Source organism: Sinocyclocheilus anshuiensis, unplaced genomic scaffold, assembly GCF_001515605.1.
Source record: "Sinocyclocheilus anshuiensis isolate Anshui unplaced genomic scaffold, SAMN03320099.WGS_v1.1 scaffold199, whole genome shotgun sequence".
NCBI lineage: Eukaryota > Metazoa > Chordata > Actinopteri > Cypriniformes > Cyprinidae > Sinocyclocheilus > Sinocyclocheilus anshuiensis.
The window spans coordinates 885,506-908,428 of record NW_015552582.1 but is presented as its reverse complement, the minus strand read 5'-3'; the positions used below and the strand labels follow the sequence as shown (position 1 = coordinate 908,428).

Here is a 22,923-nt window from a genome sequence, read left to right as displayed (position 1 = left end):
TTAAGTGTCTGGGAGAGGAGAGAATTGTAATAAAAAGTAGCTTACAACTTTTTTTGGTGTAAGAAAGCTTGACATTTTTACTGGACTACAAAAATATAGAATATGGCTCTTTAATCAATATGAATTGGAACAAGAAATGCACAAGCACAATCTCTAAGCTGCAGTTCTAAGTTATTCAATCTGAATCGTGTACAGGAATAATACGACTTGGCTATTTAACACCCAGCAGGGACTTAAAACTGTCTCCACAGAGCAGAGAAGGGCTTTAATAATGGCATAATCATCCATCTCCACCGCAGCCGTCGGTACAGAGACGCACTGTGTTCTCGCACTTGCACAGTGGAGAGGAGTGCTAAACTACTGATTAAACAGACTGACAGCCTGCGCTGAGAAAGACGGCATTTAGTGTGTGTGTGATCTGACTGTCCAGTTGTCCAGAGGGTTGGGTGCAAGCAAGCCAAAAGGCCAAATGTGCGTGCGTGTTTGCAAAAGTGTGGGCGTGGGTGTGAATGTTAATGTGCTTTTGTAAGGACAAAGAAAAGTTTGTGTGTATGTGTGCCTGTGGGGTGGGTGAAAAAGTACACAGGCCAGCGCAAAGTCCTTTGGTTTACTGGCACATCAAGGATGTGGAAGAATCGCATTAATAACGCTCCACTAAGGAGCTGAAAAATACACACATTCGGCAGTCCTTCCAGCACAGCAATGGCCCGAGGCACATCCACAATCATACATATGCCTATCCTCGCATACACACAACATTATGTGTGCACAAACACAAATTTCAGTCTGTGGAAAACAAATCACCCCAAACAAAAACTCTACGAGATGTAGTGCTACACATTATCGAAGGCTGCCATCTGTTTCTCCTGCTATAGTGCCATCTCTTTCTTTCACATAGTCTTTCTCTTGCTCTTTTTAGTCCTCTCTTGCCTTGTAGTGTAAGAGCTTCTGCTCTAATCAGTGTGATAAATGGCAGCAGTGGGGGCCTCCATTACTATGCTCTGTAATAGTCTCATATCTTTCGACTAAGACAAACACACACACCTCTTTTGCAGTGTTGTTTTGTAAACTAAAACTTTAACGATCAAACTGAAACTAACTGAAACAAAACTGATATATAATATGAATATTAGTTGAAAAACTTGATCAACAAATATTAGAAAAAACATTGAAGAAATACTCTCTTGTCAACTAACTGAAATAAGTTAGTATGAGAAAGTACTAAAACTGAAAAAATTAGCTGGGGAAAAAATTCCAAAAGCACATACCAAAATTACTAAACCGTAACTAAAATTAAATTGAAGTCTGAAAATGTAAAAATAAAAGCAAATATTAATAAATAATATAATAGTATATAAATAATACTTGAATAACACTAGTCCTTCATAAGGTAGAACTATGCATATTTAAAGATCATTACAGGTCTTTGTAGTTTATAGTCTGGTATTTCTGATGTTACACCCAGCTGTGTTTTATATGGCTAATTACTGTGACACTTTTTTTCTTAGGTAAAGTCAGTCAGTTCTTTACCCCACAGATTCATGAACAACCCACCCACAATACTCCACTCTCCAAGCTAAAGTCTCCTAACTTTCTTGAACCATCCTACAACCTGACCCCTTGACACTATTCCCACTAGCCTAACACATCAAAAAAAGGCTTGGGCAACCCTCAGGTCTCTCTTCTCCTCTTCAGATTTCTTCTCTCACAGAACAACTTGCTAGACAGTAATCAGTCAGGTTTTAAGAGCTGATATTCACAGACAATCTGTCACTGAAATCCTGTGGCTGGTGGGAGATTGTCTGTATTCATTTGGCTGGACTTGTCTGCAGGACTCAACACTGATAACCACAAAACCTTTCTGTCTCTCACTCCTGGGAATCACAGGAACTATACTTTGCTGGTTTTAGTCCTACCTCACAAGGAGGTCTTGGAGGGGAGAGCGGTCATGTAAGCTAACTACCTCTGTCGGGGTACCTCAGGGTTCGGTGCTCTGCCCCCTCCTCTTTATTAGACAACATCGGCACAGATCTCGGCCTGCCCAACAGACATCTCAGCCTGGATGAAAGAACACAACCTCTAATTTAATTTCATCTACTTGTCTTCCTAGCCAGGAACCTGGGAATACCATTTGCTATATTGTCTGTGAAGTTCAGTTGGTCATCAAAGCCCCCTACCTGAAGATTTGTCAGATCAGGCAAATCAGACCCTTAATATATGAGCATGCTACACAACTCCTTGTCCAGGCATGTGATTTCTAGACTGGACTGTAATGCTTTTACCTGGCCTTCCTGCGTGTGCAATCAAATTTCTCCAAATGATCCAGAACGCAGTGACAAGTCTGGTCTTCAATGAACCCAAGAGAGCGGATATTACACCCCTCTTTGTCTCACTCCACGGGCTACCAGTTGCTGCTGTCATCAAGTTCAAGGCACTGAGACTTGTGCACAGAAGAGTCACTTGATCTGCACCCTTGTAACTACACTCACTTTTGTCAATGTATGTGAAATCTGCGCTTCTGTTAACTCTTTCACACAGTGACTCGCCAAGTTACAAGTTTTGTACAAGTTAAGGCTGCAATACACTACACAACAATATGATTTTTTTTTTTCAGATTTCAATGTGATTTTTGCCCCCAGTTTGATCCTAGTTGCCAAAAGTCTGCAGATTTTGGGCAGTATAAGTTGACAGATTTCACAGAAAATCATATTGTGTATAATGGGCAGACTCTGATTTTATTTTATTTTTTGCTTAAAACTATGATTCTATATATTCAGAGGATATCAAACATGCTTGATATTTGAGCTGATATTAGAACACAAATTGTTTGCATTTGTCATGCGTTTCCCAGCAACGAGGTCCAGTTTGTTGTGTTCAGAAAGCCTGGTAGTGTTTGACTCGCATATATTTAGTGTATTATGCTCAGTTTTTTTTTTTTTGTAACCATTTACAAAGTTGGCAAGTGTGTGTAATATGATGCCTAGAGTTTTTTAAACCACTTCAGATTTTAAAAGTCATGTATTGTGTTCCCGCCTTTAACATTTGATGATTTGGCCAGAGGTTTGCTCCGCTGATTTGCCGTCTGAACTAACATGTGAGAGAAGGAAAAGAAATATAGATTCACACTTGGTACAATGGGGTTCCTGCGACAATGCTCACCTTTGGGTTGTTTGCGTCGAAGAGGCCAGTGGAGAGGCCAATGAGAAGTGCGTCATCACGCTGGGAGCGCAGTGGAGAGACAGAGCGGGAACGCGAGGTGACAGAGGAAGAGTCTTCCAATGAGGACTGAGCAGACAGGATGGCCAAAGCTACTGTACGTCTGTGAGCTGGACTACTGCTTATCTTCACAAACAAAGACTCATCAACTGAAAAAAAGAAAAGACGTAACAAAAACTTAATTTGTTTTTTAAGTTTCATTCAAACTGGCACTCTTTAAACTTCTGAGGATTAACATTGTTAGAAAGTAAACGAAGTGTAAAGGGGAAGCCTGGAGCACTTTGATATGGTGCATAATGAGACATGCTTGTGTGAGAGGGAGATAAGGTGTCTTAGCATTGCACTTGAGACTACCTGCAGGTTCAGGCTGTTTCTCTTCACTGCGCGTTATTTCTGTGCACTCTGCTTGTAATACTCTGCCCTCTGCTGGCCTAATATAAAATAATAATAATAAAAAACAATGATTAAAGGGACCTTCCATTGCAAATATGAAAGTTGTCATTATGTGCACTACTGTAAGATTTTTTTTTTAATAAATCAATTTCAGCATCAAATTCCTTAAATTGATCAAAAACTACAGTAAAGACATTTATAATGTTACAAAAGATTTCTATATCAAATAAATGCTGTTCTTTTGAACTTTCTATTTATTAAAGAATCCAGTCGTTTTAAACTAAAATAATATTTCACAATATTACTATTTTACTTTATTTATTAGATAAGAAAAAACACCCTTGGTGACCATAAAAGACTTAATAAAATAAAATAAAATATTCTTCCAACCCCAAACTTTTGAACAGTAGTGAGCGTTCCAAACCTGTTCTGTTACTTTTTCTTTAGAACACAAAAGGAAAAAAGTGAATCGTTACATAGCTTTTGTCATTCAGCGACTGTTGTGTGACAGTGACTAGGAATGTCAAGCATATAAAGAAAAAAAAAAAACATTGTTTGTGGTATTGTTTTTTGTTGCCCCCTGCAAACTATGAACTGATATTGTATCACAAACAAGATTTGCAAAGCTATTCTTCAAATAATTCTACATGTTAGGCTGTTTTTAGGTGAACTTTCTCTTTAAATGATAATACAGAAATATGTTTAAAATACAGTACTTTGAATGGTAATTTGATTTTGAAAAAAAAAATTAACATGCTAATATATAGATCAGCTATATACTAACTGAAGTAAAACAGCAAATAAAACCTTTGACACGTTTATGACAAGTTTGAAAATAATCTGTATTAATTTTAACAGTGATACAAATATTAATACCAAAATGATGCTATCAACTGTCAAATTCTGTGGGGAAAAAAGTGCTTACGGAGACACTGGAGTGTCATTTATCCATGCTTGCATTACATCTGCTGGGGGTGGCTTTGAGGGTTGCTGAGAGGCTTCATCCAGAACTACTGACTCCATATCATCTACCACTGGAAGGACAGAGAAAATGTTTGTTACAAACAAAAGTCCAAAAGGATTAGAATTTCTACACATTTCAATCCTGGATAATAAGGTATGTCGCTAAAAGTAATACATTCATTTTCAGTGTAATACTATTCTCACCCTCTGCCTCACTTTCTCCAGACTGAGTCTTTTTTATCTCCTCTGGTGTTGGTGGGATTTTTTCCAGACTTTTAACCTCTGCAGTGATTGGCACTATCGCCTGACATGTCCCTTCTTGTTTGGCAAGGCCAATGGCAAGCTGGCATGGCTGAGGAAGAGGCACTTGTTTGGTTTCATCAGTGACATCTAAAGACTCTTCAATGAGACTAAGGTTTTCTGGAAAAAAAAAAAAAAAAAACACAGGATTAGCAGGAAGCTATTTTTAGTAACACTGAACTCATCACGCAGATGAAAAACACTGATCAAAAACTTACCAGTCAGTGTGTGGTCACAGGTGCTGACGGGATCTAGTTTCTGGGTAAAGGACTGGAGCTCTGCTGCTTCCAACACCTTCAGAACCTCCGAGTCTGGACTCTGCCACCAAGCCTTCCTTAGCCCCTCTCCCTGCCAAGCATCCATGCAAATGACTTCACCTGCTGTTTTTTCTGAATCAAGTTAAAAAAAATAGATGTTACTGCATAAAAATAAGCAACATATTTTATTACATACAACGGAAATTACATGATTTTGCTCTCTGAGCAAAGAAGACTAGAGATCTAGCAAATAACCTAATGCCCTGTTTGTTATTAATCCGGTTGCTGTAGAGCGGCTGGAGTCCCAGTGCATGTAACGCAACACACCATCCATGGTTACAAAACAAAACACACTCCAATACATAATCCATTCACTCTGAAAGTAATAGGGATGTGTATAAGTAATTGACTACTTTTATTATTCATCTAGCAAGCAAAAACAAATGTCAAAATTATTCAAATGTGCAGCCTGATGTATCCACCAATTTCTCACTGTAGCTCACCTAAATGTTCCCTTCATAACTGAATGCACTATGAATATGTGATGGTGTAAGGGGAGCTGATGGTGTGTGCTTTTCACTGCTGCAATATTTTGATTCTTGCTTCGTTTATTCATTCATTCATTTCTCATTAGAGTCATGCAAATGCAAAGTGCTACAAGAAACTTTGTCACTTGTCAGTGGCAGAACTACTGTTCTGTTTCATCAAAAACTATCATTTGGATAAAAAAAAAAACCTGTTGCAAAAACTGCACGAACTACAGAATCTCAGGATGAGGAAGTTTACCTGTTAGCTGACCTGCTGTTGTAAAGCTAGTTTTTTCCAGAGTCTGCTGAGCCACAGACAGAAGAGGGGTACCATCAGTTTGCCACTTCTTCCTGTCTCCACCAGAGGGAGCATTCGTCTCTGGAGATGCCAAATGAGACACTGAGATAGGACAAGAGAGAGGAAACAGAGAATGTGTGCTCATATGACACGAATATATAAAAAATATTAATTTTATCTTCTATTACTGATCTACAACACAAGAAAAAAAGCGAATAAACCTATGTATGTTCTGATCTGACTGGTCTTTAGTAATTACACAGAACAGAATGAATAAAAAATTATATGTCGTAAATACAGAATCAAATTTAGGATCATAAAATGTCTTAAATATGTTAAATGGTATAATAAAGTCATAATTATTATTGTAAGAGGTCTTAAATGTTGGGATAGAAAAACAGGAATTGTGATACGGCCTAATGTGATAATTAAAATTCAAAATGCTAAGGTTTAATTAAATAAATGTGAAATGTCGCTGCACATTTCAAAGTAAATTTTCAAAGTAAATTTCAACGTAAAATCCTAGTCAACCTATAATTTTATATGCATTGATATATTTGTACATAAACCAATTTCAAAACATTTGTATAATGAATCGAGCATTTTAAACTTGCAGTTATCCTGTTTTGTTGATAAGCAAGTCAGCAGCCTGTTTTAGTAAAATATGAATGTGTGCCACAGTCGGTTTATTTATGTAAAGGAATCAGACACACAATTTACTTTTAGATGCATTAAAATGAAAATTCTGGGCCGAAACGGAAACTGAAAATTAGGGCTGCACGATTAATCGAAATCGAACCGAAATCGCGATTTGGCTTGGTGCGATTATTGAATCACAAAGGCTGCGATTTTTAATTAAATAAATATATACACAGCGCCAGTAGTAAATGCTGCTCATCTCTGCAAGCGCTGTGAGTTTGAGTAGCTTATAACGTGCATCCGATTAAGCAACACACTCCAAACATCCTCTCAAACTTAGTGAGAAGCATTTATAAACCTGTTGTTGAAAACATTATAACATGATTTTAATCCACAACATCAGTCGAGTGTTTTAAAATAAGTTCATTTTCTGATCTGATGTGGCTTCTTATCACAGAACGAAGAAGAAAATATATCCTATACTGTAATAAAGGCTTTGTCGATTAGCATTGCATTATATATTGACTTTATTATTATTAAAATACCCGAGATGGCATGAAGAACAGTTAAACCATATATTGTCATAGATTTATTGTCTTCATGTTTAACAAGTTCATCCTTTTATATCTTCTTTTAATTCAGTCACAGCGATAGCTTGATACCTTTGTCCACATAGATATGTGTACATATCTGTTTGTCCATAGGGATTTCCTGGAATGTCTTGAGTTCTATTACTTCTGTGATGTATATGTGGAGTTTCTGCGTGAGGGCGCTCTCTGGCGTCCAGTATGAATGAAACGGACATTACATGAGTTTAGCACTCAGTAATGTGCACTCAGTCCTAATTTGGCCATAAATAGGAAAAATAATACTTCTCTCTAAAGAAATTTGAAGTAAACATATGATAATCCATGTTTTTATCCAGTGTATAGAAGTGTACAGGAGTTTTTTTTCTTTCTTTCTTTTTTCTTTCCCCACAGTGGATGTATAAAAGGCTCATATTTCATATTAAAGACATGGACTGCATTTCTGAATTTACATACTTCCTGATAAAAATTAAGACATTATTGTCAAAGCTTTTTATCATAACAGTATCATATGATGTACTGTTATAGGCCTGTATGTTAACAAGTAACCCTGCAGTTTTCTGTAAAATAAAATTAGTATTATTATCTTTATCAATATTTATAATTTTTTAAATTATTATATATATTTTTTTTATTAATTTGTTTTAAACATCGCATTTAAAAATTGCAAATCGCAATTTTAACCAGAAAAATCACAATTAGATTTTTTCCCCAAATTGTGCAGCCCTACTGAAAATTCTGGATGCACTTGGCCAAAAACCGAAACTGAAATTTCGTTTTCGTTATTGCAAACAGGATGTTCCTGTCAGGAACAAGTACACTACATAGAAATTTCCTGGCGGCTCGTTATTTGAGCAGACTTTGCTTTTCCGGTGAGCATGAGCGGTATATGAGTGGAACGCACATTCATAGAGTGGAATATTGATCGGAGTGTCACACCGCACAGCGATGATGGCTAGAGGGAGAGTGAAACCTGCCCACTGAACACTGTCGTGCGGTGCGGTGTGGCATATATTCTTAGCTCATATTTTTGGCCGTTGTATCTTTCTCTTTCGGCCAAAACCCGAAAATGTCATTTTTGGTGGCCGAAATTTTGGTGCATCCCTACTTTTATATTGTATGGAATTGTTGTGTATGGACATAAGGTGCATTTGTGCAGGTCTTGACTTTAAAGGGGTGGTAGATCAGCTTTTTTTGAAGGCTTGATTGTGTTTGATTGGGGTGCAGTGTAACATGTGTTCATGCTTCGTTTTTTGTTTAAAACACATTATTTTCACATATTTTACCTTTATTCTACACCGCTGTTTCCGTTCTCCTAAAAACGGTCTGTTGAGTTCCTGGTTCTATGAAGCCCCTCCCTCAGAAATACGCAATCGGGCTCAGATTGGTTAGCTGGCCCAGTGTGTTTGTGATTCGCTAACCGCCTTGTGCACGTTGTCTGGAAACGTCACGCCCCCTTGCCATTATGGGTAGTTACATGTTCCCGGGGGTAGGGTTTATGTAAACATCAGGGTTTGTGATGTCACAAACCTGGGAAGAAGCTTGTTGTAGTCCCTAACAGCCTTTTGTTTGTAGTCCTTAAACAGCGATTTAAAAAAAAAAAGAAAACATCTCCCTTTGCATTGAACTTTGAGCGTCGTAATTTTGCAGACGTTGTTTATGCTCTAACAGCAACAATACACACTAACTAAAGTTAAAAAAGTGAAATCATAATCAACCACCCCTTTAAATACCACATAAATAAAAATGTAAGTAGTCACACACGTTTTTACAGTAATAGTAATAAGATATTGTCAATAAGACATATTGACTGTTGTAGAGCCCCGCATTTCAGCCCGGGCCCAATGGGCCCCGACTCTGCGTTCAAATGCAATAGGCTTACGCTTGCCGCAAAGCACCGGCAAAAGTAATTACCATAAATGTGACAGGGAGAAATAGTAAGGAGATATTGGAGTTATTTACTAATAAACTAATGTTTTCTGAGTCGGTGTCGCAAAGATGAAGTTGCTGATCTCCGCATTAGACGCGCCTTTAGAGAGAAGTGCATCTTTACGGATTATGATTATAATGAAAGTTTTTGTTTTTGATTTGTTTTATTTCGTTAAGTAGTCATTTAAAGCTTTCTATAGAATATATTTATATATTTTATTATAATATATTTATCATGTCTGTGAGACATGTATTCGCTGAGTTTTGGTTAATTCATTTAAAGCTTTCTATAGATATATTTATCATGTCTGTGAGGCATGTATTCGCTGAGTTTCGGTTCATTTTTAAATGAAAGCACAACGTTTTGTTGATATTGTGAGTGCACACAAATAAAAGTAGACCCTTTACAGCTACGAATTATGTATTACTCTTACCTTTATGAGCAAAAATGATGGCGTATCCACTGAAAAAAATGCAAGTGATCGCGCTGGCACCTCCATGTCCTGCAAAGCGCGCTTTAGCTTCCACTCTCCGCACAAACTATTGGATATAGCGCACATTTATCTAAGTTTAACGTTTAAACATTGTTATATGCTTGAACTGTTTTATATCTATAGATTTTATTTTAGGCAAGTCGTGATGATTTGAGAAGGCTAAATTGATCAAACATAGGCTCACTGTCTGCTGCTGGCCGCTTGGTCGTTACTTTAAAAAAAACAAAACTTATATTTAATGAAAAAAAAAAAATGCTCCAAACGTTTTTTTTTTTTAATTAACTTAATAAAAAAACGAAACGAAATATAATCACTTTGCTATTACATACAAAACTGAACTATTTTAATAGCTGAAACAGTAGTATAAGCTGTTTTGGGAGAAGGGGAAAAAAGACGCGCTCGGGTCGGGCTCAGACCGGTCGCTTTGATTTAGGGCCGGAGCGTCTCGGGCCAGGGCCGGGCTAGGGCCTAAATTTGAGGCCCGTGCAGGGCTCTAGACTGTTGTGTTTATACCTGCCAAAGTTGTACTGGTCTCCTCCAGAGTTTGTTCAGCTACAGACAATATGGGTGGAGCTACAGCTTCCCATTTCCTCCTATCACCAGCTGTAGGTGGCCTTTCCTCTGTGATGGATGGCTGGATCTGTTGAGGAGTTGGGCATGGTGCACTGCTGCAAGGTGTGGGATCTTTCACCGCATCTTCCTCAGTGGACTGGACCTTCTGATTAAGCCTGCGAAGAATCTCCTTCTTGTCACTCTAAAAAAAAGATACATGTCATTATAGTCAAAGTGTTAATTGACAATTATTCGTAAGCTGCTCTCTCATATTAATAGTATTTCTCACATCCAAATATGCATTTCCCACCTGTACACCAGATGTTTCTGCCTTAAGGGAGTCCTCTTTCATAGGAGAACTCTGCCCTGATGAAATCTACAAAAAAAGAAAACGGGTAACCATGGGATGGCTGTTAGAGCAAATAAAGCAAAGGTGATTTAATCAGTGTGATAGGTGACTAACCGCGCCTACATCCTTCAGAGCAGCAGTCATGGAGATGGCTGGAGTGGTGGGTCTAGAGGAGGGTGTGGCTTTGGAAGCATCTTCCTGAGGGGTGGAGTCAGATGGCTGAGTGGCAGGTGCTGCAGGAGGTGGAGCTCCACCCACAGCTCCAGCAGCAACCTTCACTCCTCGTGCAACAAGCTGCTTTGTCCCAAAAGATAAGACAAAACAAAAGGTACAATAAAACACAAAAGAGATGGATGAGGGGAGACGAGTAAAGAGGAGAATATTGGGAAAGAAAGATGACATACATGATCCTCCCATGCTTTCTTCTCTCTCTCATATGCTTCTCTTCTCTTCTTTTCCAGCTGTTCTTTAAATACAGCAGCACGAGCCTTTGACTGGGCCTTACACAAAAGCACACATTCTTGATAATTGTTTAACTCAAATAACAGTCCAGTTGCTTTTGTATTCTGATACTAAGACATTTATACTTTAAAACATTTAAAAGTTTTCAATAAGACATTCTAAGAATCATCTAAGTGTGCTTTCACACTTGGTTCGATTGCCTGGTCCGAACCAGTGTTCGATTGCTCCCCCATCTCCAACTGGTTTGTGTTCATACTGTTTTTTTTGGTTCCGAACCATGGTACGTTTGCATCATCAGAGTGGCAGGGGTTTACCCCTGATGATAGGTAATGACTACACAGAAGACGGCAAAATGAATGCCTGCTTGCTTGCTTCATTTTTGTACTTAGGATTTTGAAAATTCTGATTCATTTCCAAAGCATCCACACAGAATGGCACATGCGTCTATTTGTCACGACAGCATAACTGATTTCAACATTGATTATAATAAGAAATGTTTCTTGAATGCCAAATCAGTATATTAGAATGATTTCTGAAGGATACACTGAAGGCTGGAGTAATGGCTGCTGAAAATTCAGCTTTGCCATGACAGGAATTTTAAAATATACTAAAATAGAAAACAGTTATTTAAAATTGTAGTAATATATTTCACAATATTACCGTTTTTACGGCATTTTTGAAAAAAAAAACAGATGCAGCCTTGGTGAGCATAAGAGACTTCTTCCAAAAGTATATATATAAAAAAAATCTTACCAACCCCAAACATTTGAATGGTGTATATAATTCAAGTTTTTGATTCAAATTATTACACTGATCATTTATTTTGAAAAACATATTAAAATACAATACCTTCAAAGCCTCGATCTTCTTCCTCCTGAGTACTGCCTCTTCACATGACTCCTGACTGTCTGAGCAGTCACTGTCATACTGAGATATATGGTCCAAATATAATAAGAATGAATAAATTCATTTAAAAAATCTATTTCATAATGTGTAAAAGCATTGAAACTGATGGGAATAAATAATATTAAACATTAATATAGGTATAATGATACAGCTGACATTATCAACAATAAATCTACAGTTGAAAGAAATGTAATAGGTGTACATGTGGGTGCATATACCTTCTCTCCTCTGAGGCGAGCTTTGATCTGCTGGCGTTCATTACAGTTCTGTAGTCTGATCTGTCGTAATCTCGCCAAGTACACCTGAAAAACACAGATCACATACTATCTCTCTTTGTGCTCTTCCCATTGTCTTCTTCCAACAAACATAAGAATAGGTGCAAAACACATATTGAACATGAACTGATAGAATATAATTGGTGAAATATACTGGAAAAGAAAAACATCATTAAACATTTATACTGTATTGTGGCAACAGCAAAATCAAGAAAACCAAGTGGTGAGCAGTTACAGCAGAAACAAAGACATTCATTGATGAGCATAAAAAGCAGCAGTTAGTCTTCAGCTGGAATCCTGCAGTTACACTGAATACTCTTCAAAAATGGAATAAAATGATGAAGGATTCAAAACAAGGGCATTGAAGCAGAGTAACATCCTCATATGAAAAAAAAAAAAAAAAAAAACACACACACATTGGGGAATTTTGCCAGAATGCAATGAAATGGTGAACTAGTGTAGGTCGTGGCCACATATACAAACATACACTGTGCAGGTACTGGACATCAGATGGCGCTGGTGAGCAGATGCAGCAACATCAGGTGGACATTTACAACTTAAATTAAGGAACCGAACAATGAAGGGTTTAAGTGATGTAATGGAGTGAGGAGTGTTTTTTGGTCCCAGACAGGACTCCTACCTCCTCCTCTTTGTTGACTTGGGGTCTCCTGCATCGGGAGGAGTTTGTCCAGTTTGCAAAGATGGCAGCCAGGTTTTGCCGGGCCCCCTATTCACCCATTGGTTAATTCAATATTATAAAAGCCACATAATTAAATGTAATATCAATTCCATCACTGACTTCAACACCTTATACAGACTTATTTCTGTCCATCAGTTGTTTATTGAATGAAGACAGATCTGAATGCAAGGAAATCTGACTGTAAGAAAGGGGCAGTGTTTACGCAGACTAAATAATTGGAGAATCCTGCATACGTCACCAGAGGGAAGTCTATCATTTTACCAGAAAATCAAGTTATGACATTTTAATTAACATATGCATGGGTTAATAGTTCACAATAAGATCAATAACATGGATTTACAAAATAGATAGGGTGTTTTTTCATATCATGTTGACCTTAAAACCTAGAGTGAAAATGATTTTCCATGGAATTTGACTTTATGCCCGAAACATTGTTAATAAAGACTGTACTAAAACCAGAACACTAATTTAACCAGAAGAGGTCAAGGTAAAAAAAAACTCGCACCAGCTGTCCTTCCGCACGGACTTTATTCAGCATGGCTTCTCTTTTCCGCTGTAGAAACTCTTCCACCTGCTTAGCCCTCTCTGCCGCCAGCTGACCTCGAAACCTAGAGACAGAGAGATAGAAGAGGTGATCTTAGCTCTGCTTGACAGACGACAGGCTGAAGACTGAATATCTGATGAAACACATAGCCACCTGACCTATTGGCATAGTCGTTCTTTGAAATCTGCTCGTTTTGGAGACTTGCTTTACGTGGTTCTTTCCTGACAACATCCTTAACAAGGATGCAGGCATGACCATTCAGCGTACCTGATTCTGCAGCAGTGCTTTAATGATAATAACATTATCAACATCGCTGCACATTACATAAAAAATTCTTCAAAAAGACAAGAATACAAAAACACTTGTCAACTAGTCTTGAATGGCAGAGTTTCTTTCTCATCCATCTCATTCACCTGCCATTGTCCCCTGAAGACTTGGCTGCTTCTCCAGCACCAACTTTAGGTGTAGGTTTGGATGGTTTTTCAGCTGCTGGGTGGACGTGGTCATATGGAGCTCTGCTTGGAGCTAAAGCAGGAACAGGAGCAGCAATAGGGGTGGGGCCAGGGAGATAAGGTGTGGCATGGGTGGGGCCAGGCACAGGGGAGGGGCCTATTCCAGGACAATGTGGTGCTCCAATGCCGCCACCACCACTCCCATAAAACTATGCAAAAAAGAAGCACAGAAAGAGAAACCTTAAGAGTGACAACAATATTAGCAGCCTTTATCGACTAATCTGTAGCAAACAAGGACGACCATTGTACCTTTCGCTCAGGACTGCTGCCTCCACTGGAACTGAGCACATGTCTCCAGCCCTGCTCCCGAGCCCGGTTGATTCGGTTCAGCTTAAATGAAAAAGGTCCAAGTTAAAGTTAACGCAAACAAATGAAGCCAACATTAATTTATTGTAAATAACCATTTGCAGATGTGCACTGATTAATTCACCTTTTCCCTCTCAAATCTCTTCATCTGAGCAGCCTTCAGCAACAACATCTACAGAGAGAAACACAATTACTGAGGGTCACTGACTCAATCAAGAGGCTTTTAAATGTCTTTCTACCCAAGAGGCATATTACAAATAGCATCCATCCATCTAATGAAACCAGAACAGCATCTGCTGAACTTGATGTGAACTCATGACACAACAATTTAGTACGTATGTACAGTGGGTACGGAAAGTATTCAGACCCCCTTCAATTTTTCACTCTTTGTAATATAACAAAGAGTGAAAAATTTAAGGGGGTCTGAATACTTTCCGTACCCACTGTATATACACACACACACATACTGTTTTGGATATGGATATTAATATTGCTATTTACCTATTTCAATGTTATATTATTTGCTTGTTTTTATGTTAACACCATATATGCTTTGATATAAAAATGCTTGCACTTGCAATACTTGCTTTGTTAGGATGAATAAGCAACAATTGTGAAAGTTAGATCTCTGAGTTTGACAGTGGCGAAAAAAGCATGTTGCAACATCAAGCGGAGATGAGACAGACGAAGACTACAATGAAGAAAAGGAAGAGTGCTAGACGCAGACAGCAACGTAAGTGACAAAGGACATCTGTCATGAAAAAAAAAAAAAGAGTAGTATATAAGGTCTAAGGAGTAAGCTACTCTTCAGAAGCTGCCTGCATTAAGTGTGAAGAACACCTGATACCCTAAGGGCGCTTAACAGCATCTCCAATGTTGCTGTTTAGAGTTTGATTATAGAGCTCGTAGCTGATTTTGTTTTATTTTTGCATTAACTGCTTTGTATTGTAACTAATAAAATAAAGAGATTTTATTGTTATGATTGCCTCCCGTGAAACTTTACTTATAACTACAAACTGAGCCTCAAACAAGAACCACAAGGGAGTCTTCTACGTCATTCTGGAAGGACTGCAACCTGCGGGAGGGTGAGTACTTCATGGTTTAGACTATATTTGACTATCCTTACCCTACCTGAATAATCATAGGGTTAAAGGTGTAAGATACAAGGACACACCAAGTAACAATACACATATATATATTTTTTTTATCTTTCTGATAAATTTTTTTTTGCTGTTCTAATTATGTTATACTAATATGCTGATTTGGTGCTCAAGAAACATTTCTTACTCTTATTAATATTGAAAACAGTTGTGCTGTTTAATATTTTTGTGGAGACCTCAAGACATTTTTTTCAGGATTTTTTGATGAATAGAAAGTACAAAAGAACATACTTATTTGAAATAAAAATCTTTTATAACACTGTAAAAGAAGATTCAGGATATTCATGCCATGATGTCTTCAATAGCTCACCTGTTCTCTTTGCTTCCTTTCCCTCTCCATCATCTCCATCCGTTTCTTCCTCACTCCTTCCTGAAACAGAACATGACCATGATGCTTTTAGACATGACGCAAACACCACAAACAGTATTTCCCATTACAAAAATTAATGCAGCAAAGAGAGGCAAAAGCAGTTAAATGTCCACATATAATCTTTAAAGAATATTTGTTTCCAAAATAGATCAGTTGTTGAACAATAGCATAATGGTTTAGCACCTTGTGGCTCAGAAGGTAGAGCAGGTCTATACACATTTACAGTATGAACACTGGACTGGTGAAAGGGTTAATAAAAAAGGGGTGGAAAAGGAAACAAATGTGAATGACAGCAGTTGGAGAAAAGCAGGAGGACACCAACAAAAAGGAGGGGAAAGATAAAAAAAAGTCCAAAACAACCTGTGGATAAGTGTCTTGCTCAAAGGCACAATACTGATAAATGACGTATCATTCTTTGCAAGATTACAATAATTCCTATAGCAGCCCAGATCTTTAACCACTAGAGTAGATCAATTAATGGGACTTATTAATTATATAAATGGTAAACCAATTTGAGACTTAAATGGAAAAAAGATTTTGGTGGAGGACAGAGGGTATTTGTACAGGGCTAGGTGGGTTAACAAGGAGGATCGGGGCTGGGTGTTAGTAGAAGGGTCTGTAGATAGAGGGCACTCTCTGAAGTACCTCATGCTTCCTTCTCTCCTCCTCCACTTGACTCACTCTCCTCTGAGCTGCTGCAGGAGGGGGAGCCTGGACAACACATGACACCGAGGGGCGAGGTTCAGAGGTCTCTCGCTCTCATATATAGCACACAGTGGGACAACATCAACAAATGTCTGAATGATACACAAGCGCCCCACAGTGCCCCTCCTAACATTCTGACATACTGAGTGATAATGTATGAGCAAAACATGGAAGTGGATTAGCCAATGAAATACACGGGGTCCGTATTTCCCATGGTTCTCACCTGTTTGAGTTTGACTGGTTTCTTTGCTGCATCTGGGACCTTCCTGATGACATCAGATGGTCTTCGGACTGTTAAAGGCACTCCATATTTGGCTGCTGGCTTGGTGATTTTCTGAGCTGGGGAGATGGGGATGGGGCCTGGGGCAGGGCGTTTGGCTGAGGAGTAAAGAGGAATTTAGGATAATAGAATAATCCGGCTATAGCAACAATAAACAGAGGGAAACAAATTTATAAGTTATTAATGAATGTGTTTACCTGGTGCTCCCTGGGCCACACTCATTTTAGGCTGATTAAGGTGAAGTGAGTGGCTGAATTCCTGAGCAATAATCTGCAACATACAAGCGGACATACTAAACAAACAAATTCTGCAACACATGCTGAAGTGGGTCTGGAATTAGCCCTAAGCGTTATATAACATCTGAGTTATATCTGAGTCACAACGCACAGACTGACTAGTATGATTCATCACACTGTGCCATACAAGTCTGTTAGCATGCGTCACCTGAGGGCTGAGAAACTTGTGAATCCTGCGAGCAAGAAAAGGCTTGTCCAAAATGGCTGAGACGGAGGGTCTCTCCCGGGGGTTGCGCTTGAACAGCTGGTCCAAGAGAGAGCGCAAGTCTTGGGAGTAATGCACGGTAACAGGCGGGTATGAACCACGGATGATTTTCAACACCAGGTTCTTCATGTTTCCAGCCTCAAACTGAGAGAAAGACATCATATAAATGGTCCTACTTGAAAATAAAATGATAATACCATATTCACTCAAATCACAAATCATGTAAGCCTACAGTAATACCAAAGAATACAGGAAAATACTTTCAAATGAATCAACAGTGAAATTTCTCTTCAGTTGGAAAGTGTCTCTTCACACAGCTAATCATCTCAACTTTTAAAGCTGCTGCAGTTTCACTTGCCTCTCCACTGTAAAATATAAGTCTCTACAGAACATTCATGGTGCAAATAATGAAAGAAGGGAAGTGACCGAGGAAAACGGAGAGAAAATGAAACCTACATGCAGAGACAGGTTAAAAATATATGAAAGAGCTGGTTCTGTTTTATCATTCACATCAAAAGATAAGCACAAAAACTGTCTCGCACACAAAAGCTACTATTGAGAACACGAGGTACTTACTGCATGCTTAAGCGTGCACATTTCATACAGGACACATCCCAGGGCCCAGATATCACTAGGGTCAGACCCGATGGAACAACGCAGAAAGAAAGAGAGAAGACAAAAAACAAAGCAGACAGGAAGGGAGAAAGTGGGTAAATTTTGGGGTAGCGTATGTGGATTACTCACATGTGCACATGCAAACATATATAAACAAACAAACAGCATATAAAATCTAAAGTAATTTGAATATCAAACAACATAGCTTTGTACAAAATCTGATTTTTTTGGCAAAGAACCACATGAAATCTAATTTACAATCCAAACCAATGCACATCCATATGTGGCTTAAAATCCAATTAATGCATCACAGACTAAATGTTCATATTATATTTCATCATTCAGGATGTGATGGAATTGATAAGATCAGGATTAACAAATGAGATGTCTGCAGTGTGAACAAAGTCATTTAATGTCTATATCTTAGTTTGCATCCTGATACTAAGAAATTTTAAAATGCACACTATCAAAAATCAAACATTTGGGATCAGTAAGATTTTATTTTTTAAAGAAATCAATACTTTTATTTAGCAAGGATGCATTAAATTGATCAAAAGTATAATATGTGTAATATATACATTTCTATTTGTCAAAAAATTCTGGGAAAAAATAATAATGGTTTCACCAAGCATATTAAGCAGCAAAACTGTTTTCAATACTGATAATAATAGGAGATGTTTCTTGAGCATCAAATCAGTATGTTAAAATTATTTCTGAAGGATCATGTGACACTGAAGACTGCAGCACTGGCTGCTGAAAATTCAGCTTTGCTACCTCAGGAATAAATTACATTTTAAAATATATACAAATAGAAAGCAGTTTTTTTAATTGTAAAAATATTTCACAGTATTATTATTTTTACTGTTTTTTTTTATCAGATAAATGCAACCTTGTTGAGCTTAAGATCATTCTTTCAAAAAAATAATAAAAAAATCTTACCGACCCTAATCCTTTTAACAGTAATGTAACACAGCTGGTGTTCATCAATAGTGGCTAAAAATATTCAGACTGATCAAGTTACAAACAGTCCAGGAACAAATGACTTGGGATCAATACGTAGCTGCTGGGATCAGAGAAACTCATATAAACTTACATCATTGATACAGCAAACTGTACAAGTTACTGAGTGCTCTGTAGCTACTGTACTGCCCATATATAACCCTCTGGCTCAGAACAGGAAGTACTTTACCTCTTGTTGTTGTATGGTTTATTTTCACATATCTCTGGTGACAGGTAGTAAGGTGTGCCAATACATGTCCTCGCCAACTCCACGGTGCTGCACACACAACCACATTACATATGAAGGTCATTCCTTGTGCTGTTTTAAAATCAAATCGAAATACTTGCCTGTTCAAAACTCTTGCGATTCCAAAGTCACCCAGCTGTATGGTACCATCTTTGGTCAGAAAAATATTCTTGATAGAAAACAAAAGCAGATATCATGTTATGTAAACCAAGTCTAAGGATATTGTACATTATGCTGTATTCCCATAGAAATGTTCAATGTTCAAGTGTGTGTGTGTGTGAGAGAGAGAGAGATAGCGGTACCTGTGATTTGATGTCCCTGTGTAGGATTTTGCGGTCATGTACGTGTTTCAGAGCCAGGCAGATCTGTACAAACCAATCAAGAATCTTCCAGAAAACAACAGACAGGGATCAGTATTTCAGATGATAACATTGCAAGATTATTCTTGAGGTTAAAATGGGTTTTTTGCTAACATTCAACAACTAAGGATATTTTATTATGTTATGATAAAAGAAATTCAAAGTTTACATCATTATTTTGTTTATTATTTAATGGTATATTAAGATGCATTTGGCTGGTCCAATGTTGCCACCCCCATGGGGCGACCCACTCTATATAGAATAAAACAGGTTAGCAGCTGGTAAGACTGGATCCTTCATCTCATATGAGTACACATGACTCTAAACAGATTTTTCATAGGTACTATTCACTTTTGTAGGAGTGAGAAAAAAACTTTAAAGCTTTGATAATTTGTGGCCTGTTAGGTGTGGAGCTCAACTCGATGTCTTTATATTGTTCCTCGTACCTGTTCCTCAGAGAATAGAGTCCCTCTCTGATTATTGATCTTCTTAAACAGGTCTCCTCCCTCACAGTAGTCCATTACTATGTACAAACAACCACTCTCTGAAGAAAAAGAGAGAAACATTACTGTACTTCAATGACAAAGTAACAGCAATGTTTAAACAGTAAGATTTTTTTTTAATCATAAAAAAGCATGCATTAAATTGATCAAAAGTGACAGTAAACATATTTATTATGTTACAGAAGATTTATATTTAAAAAGCTGTTCTTTTGAACTTTCTATTCAACACAGTAACTTGAGAAAAGTATCACATTTTCCACAAAAACATTTTTACTGCTAATAATAACAAGAAATGTTTTACAGTAAATCAGCATATTAGAATGATTTCTGAAGGGGCATGACAATGAGGCTTTTACAATATATTAAAATTAATTTTAAAATGTACAATATATTAAAAATCAGTCATTTAAAATTGTAATAATACTTCACAATATTACTGCTTTTTAGGATATTTTGTTGAAATAAATGTAGAGCATAAGAGACATCTTTCAAATACATTAATGTTACAAACTTTTGGATAGTATTGTATCTGTAAAGTATGTGATAAAATCAGATTGAGACTCTTAGGTTTCACTGTAAATTTAAAATGGAATTAAGCAGACATAACGGCCTCTATTGCTAATATCATTAACATTCATTCACCACCCCAGTTTTATGTCATTAATTAGCCTGCCATCCAGATGTCAGAGATACTGCTGCTGCATGACTTCATGTAGAGAAACTATCATTAGCTCAACGACATCCTCTCTGTAATTTAATTCAAGAGCTTGGAGCTCCTCCAGATCATGCAGACTGCCCGATCTATCAACCAGACACAAGTCTTTAGAACAGAAATGCAGTGGGTCTGGTGTGTGCTGGAACTAATGTTCTCAGATTAATCAAGATCGGTCAACTAAAGACCAAAGACTTTAGATACCCGTTTGTCATGCCTGTCGACATAATGGCAGAGATGGGCAACGAAGCATCATATTCCAATATCACTTAATACACATTTCTGAATATGGATGTCTCAGTGTCTGAGGGGGCTTTGCCTTCAAAAGACTCCTTGTACTGGACGATGTTTGGATGGCTCATGTTAGCTAGAACTGCCACCTCTCTGCGTGATTCTTGCCTTTCTCTGTTCGACATCTGATGAGAAAAAGAATAGTGCACACATACATAGGAAGATCCGCATCAAATATATTATATCTCACCATTTTGAAACAATTAGGTTTTTAATAACTGAAATACTTATTCAAAAGATCAACTCAATTAAATGATCAACTCACCCTGGAGATGCCAATCTCCTTGATAACATATTGTCGGCTGTCTGTCCTTGACTTGACCAGGATGGCTTTCCCAAAGGATCCCTCCCCAATTTTCTTCAATCTCTCATATTTATCCATGTCTGTGCAAATGACTTCTCATGCTGAGGCAGAGGGAACAGAACACATAAAATTAGGATCACCAGTAAAACAACACTAGGATTTTTAAAAAGTTATAGCATTCAAAAAAACTTACAGAACAAATATTATCGCTCTCTCTCTCAGGATATGTAGATATAGATATATAGATGATATGTACATAATGTAAATATATATATATATATATATATATATATATAGAGAGAGAGAGAGAGAGAGATACAAAAACAGATATATTTTCATAGGTGAACCAAATATATTGTCTGATAGCACTCGAACAAGCAACTGACATATTCCTTTATAGGTGTGGCATTTTAAAAGTCACATTCAGCTGTCATCTATTCACAATGCCAGCAGGAATTATTAAACCGACTGGAGCGGAGCACCTCCTGATGAGTGAAAGGTTCATATTTTTCCCCACACAGAATCCAGATGCATAATGGGAATCATTACAACTGCCACCTGTCCTAGATGAGGCAAATGCAGACTGCATTTTTAGACAAACTAGTGAGACACTAGAATTAATAACAAATAAAGCCTAAAAGCAATACAGACTTGGACGAACGCAAAAACTAAGCCAAACTAAACGCAAAAGCCAGTGTAGGAGAGCTTATGAATTAAATATGACATGTCAGGAGGAATTACCCACCACTCTTTAAAGGAGGTAAGGGGGTACAAAAGGAGAGATGTTAAAAGAAAGAACCAGATGGACAGAGAAGGACCTTAAGATAGCAATAAATTAGATTAACCCGATGAACGCTCTGTCGTCCAATAATATTGAATCACAAAGCAGACAAAACAGAGAAACTTACAAGATCTTCATTTAAATAACAGACCAGGACAAAAACAGTGGCACTACTAGAGATATGGAGAGATGTGGATTGACTTACAGTCTAATATCTACAACATTAGTTTTTTTACAAACAAGATTTGTTATGCTGCTTTATGTTATACGGATAAAAGCATCATCACATGAACACTGAATTGCAACGTTTCAAAAGCATCGTCTCATTTAGCGGGGCCTTAAATGGGTCTGCCCAAACTAATGATAATACGCTACTAAATGCATGCTAATGAAAACCGCGAAGAGAAATTACTAGTCTTATTGGCAACCCGCGAAATGACACTGACATGCACTTTAAAGCAGAGTTCTGCAATATATATTGCATAAAAGACACAATTCTGCAAACGAAATCAGTTTTTACCTTCTTTATTCAGAATAGTCCGCGAGCATTGGCAGCATCAGGGAAGCTCACATGAAGATTTTCTGATGTGGGCGGTCTCATGTGGGAAGACGGCACACACTGACTGAGAAGAGCGATTTGATTGGTCCGCGCTCACGTTGAGTCTCAGGTGATAGGGTGAAAAACATGTCAGTCAAAACTCATTGCCTTTAGGTTTGTCTGTCAATGTTTGGCGCAAAATTCCACCCTAGCAACCGTCACCGGTTGGAGCCACTTGGTCACTTTCCGCTTTCATGGCCGCTTTCAAACTAAAGTGCTTTTGAAAATGAAAAGGCAAAAAGTTATGCTGCACTGCATTTCTGAATTATAGAGCATTGTTGTATTTTTA

General features: G+C 37.7%; 1 protein-coding gene across 4 annotated transcripts in view; it reads right to left on the bottom strand.

Annotated features, from left to right (window-relative positions):
• LOC107665351 (serine/threonine-protein kinase Nek1-like) overlaps nt 1–22,635 on the bottom strand; it is a 33,193-nt gene extending 10,558 nt beyond the window's left edge. The window contains exons 1-31 of one of the 4 annotated variants that reach the window (XM_016456189.1): nt 22,557–22,635; nt 21,217–21,356; nt 20,980–21,076; nt 19,892–19,989; nt 19,389–19,472; nt 19,188–19,255; nt 19,030–19,116; nt 17,802–17,856; nt 17,169–17,369; nt 16,922–16,994; nt 16,668–16,822; nt 16,385–16,450; nt 15,680–15,739; nt 14,334–14,381; nt 14,153–14,233; nt 13,805–14,052; nt 13,550–13,675; nt 13,353–13,455; nt 12,788–12,874; nt 12,091–12,174; nt 11,816–11,893; nt 10,909–11,004; nt 10,619–10,801; nt 10,466–10,531; nt 10,117–10,357; nt 5,916–6,056; nt 5,091–5,261; nt 4,777–4,992; nt 4,535–4,643; nt 3,571–3,647; nt 3,160–3,365 (exon numbers count right to left, since the gene is read on the bottom strand). In XM_016456189.1, the coding sequence (XP_016311675.1) occupies nt 3,160–3,365; nt 3,571–3,647; nt 4,535–4,643; nt 4,777–4,992; nt 5,091–5,261; nt 5,916–6,056; nt 10,117–10,357; nt 10,466–10,531; nt 10,619–10,801; nt 10,909–11,004; nt 11,816–11,893; nt 12,091–12,174; nt 12,788–12,874; nt 13,353–13,455; nt 13,550–13,675; nt 13,805–14,052; nt 14,153–14,233; nt 14,334–14,381; nt 15,680–15,739; nt 16,385–16,450; nt 16,668–16,822; nt 16,922–16,994; nt 17,169–17,369; nt 17,802–17,856; nt 19,030–19,116; nt 19,188–19,255; nt 19,389–19,472; nt 19,892–19,989; nt 20,980–21,076; nt 21,217–21,333 (3,522 nt within the window). In that variant the 5' untranslated portion in view covers nt 21,334–21,356; nt 22,557–22,635. The remainder of the gene's footprint in view (nt 1–3,159; nt 3,366–3,570; nt 3,648–4,534; nt 4,644–4,776; nt 4,993–5,090; nt 5,262–5,915; nt 6,057–10,116; nt 10,358–10,465; nt 10,532–10,618; nt 10,802–10,908; nt 11,005–11,815; nt 11,894–12,090; nt 12,175–12,787; nt 12,875–13,352; nt 13,456–13,549; nt 13,676–13,804; nt 14,053–14,152; nt 14,234–14,333; nt 14,382–15,679; nt 15,740–16,384; nt 16,451–16,667; nt 16,823–16,921; nt 16,995–17,168; nt 17,370–17,801; nt 17,857–19,029; nt 19,117–19,187; nt 19,256–19,388; nt 19,473–19,891; nt 19,990–20,979; nt 21,077–21,216; nt 21,357–22,556) is intronic. The other 3 variants (XM_016456190.1, XM_016456192.1, XM_016456191.1) reach the window with 3 other exon arrangements.
• Nucleotides 22,636–22,923: the final 288 nt, after the last annotated feature.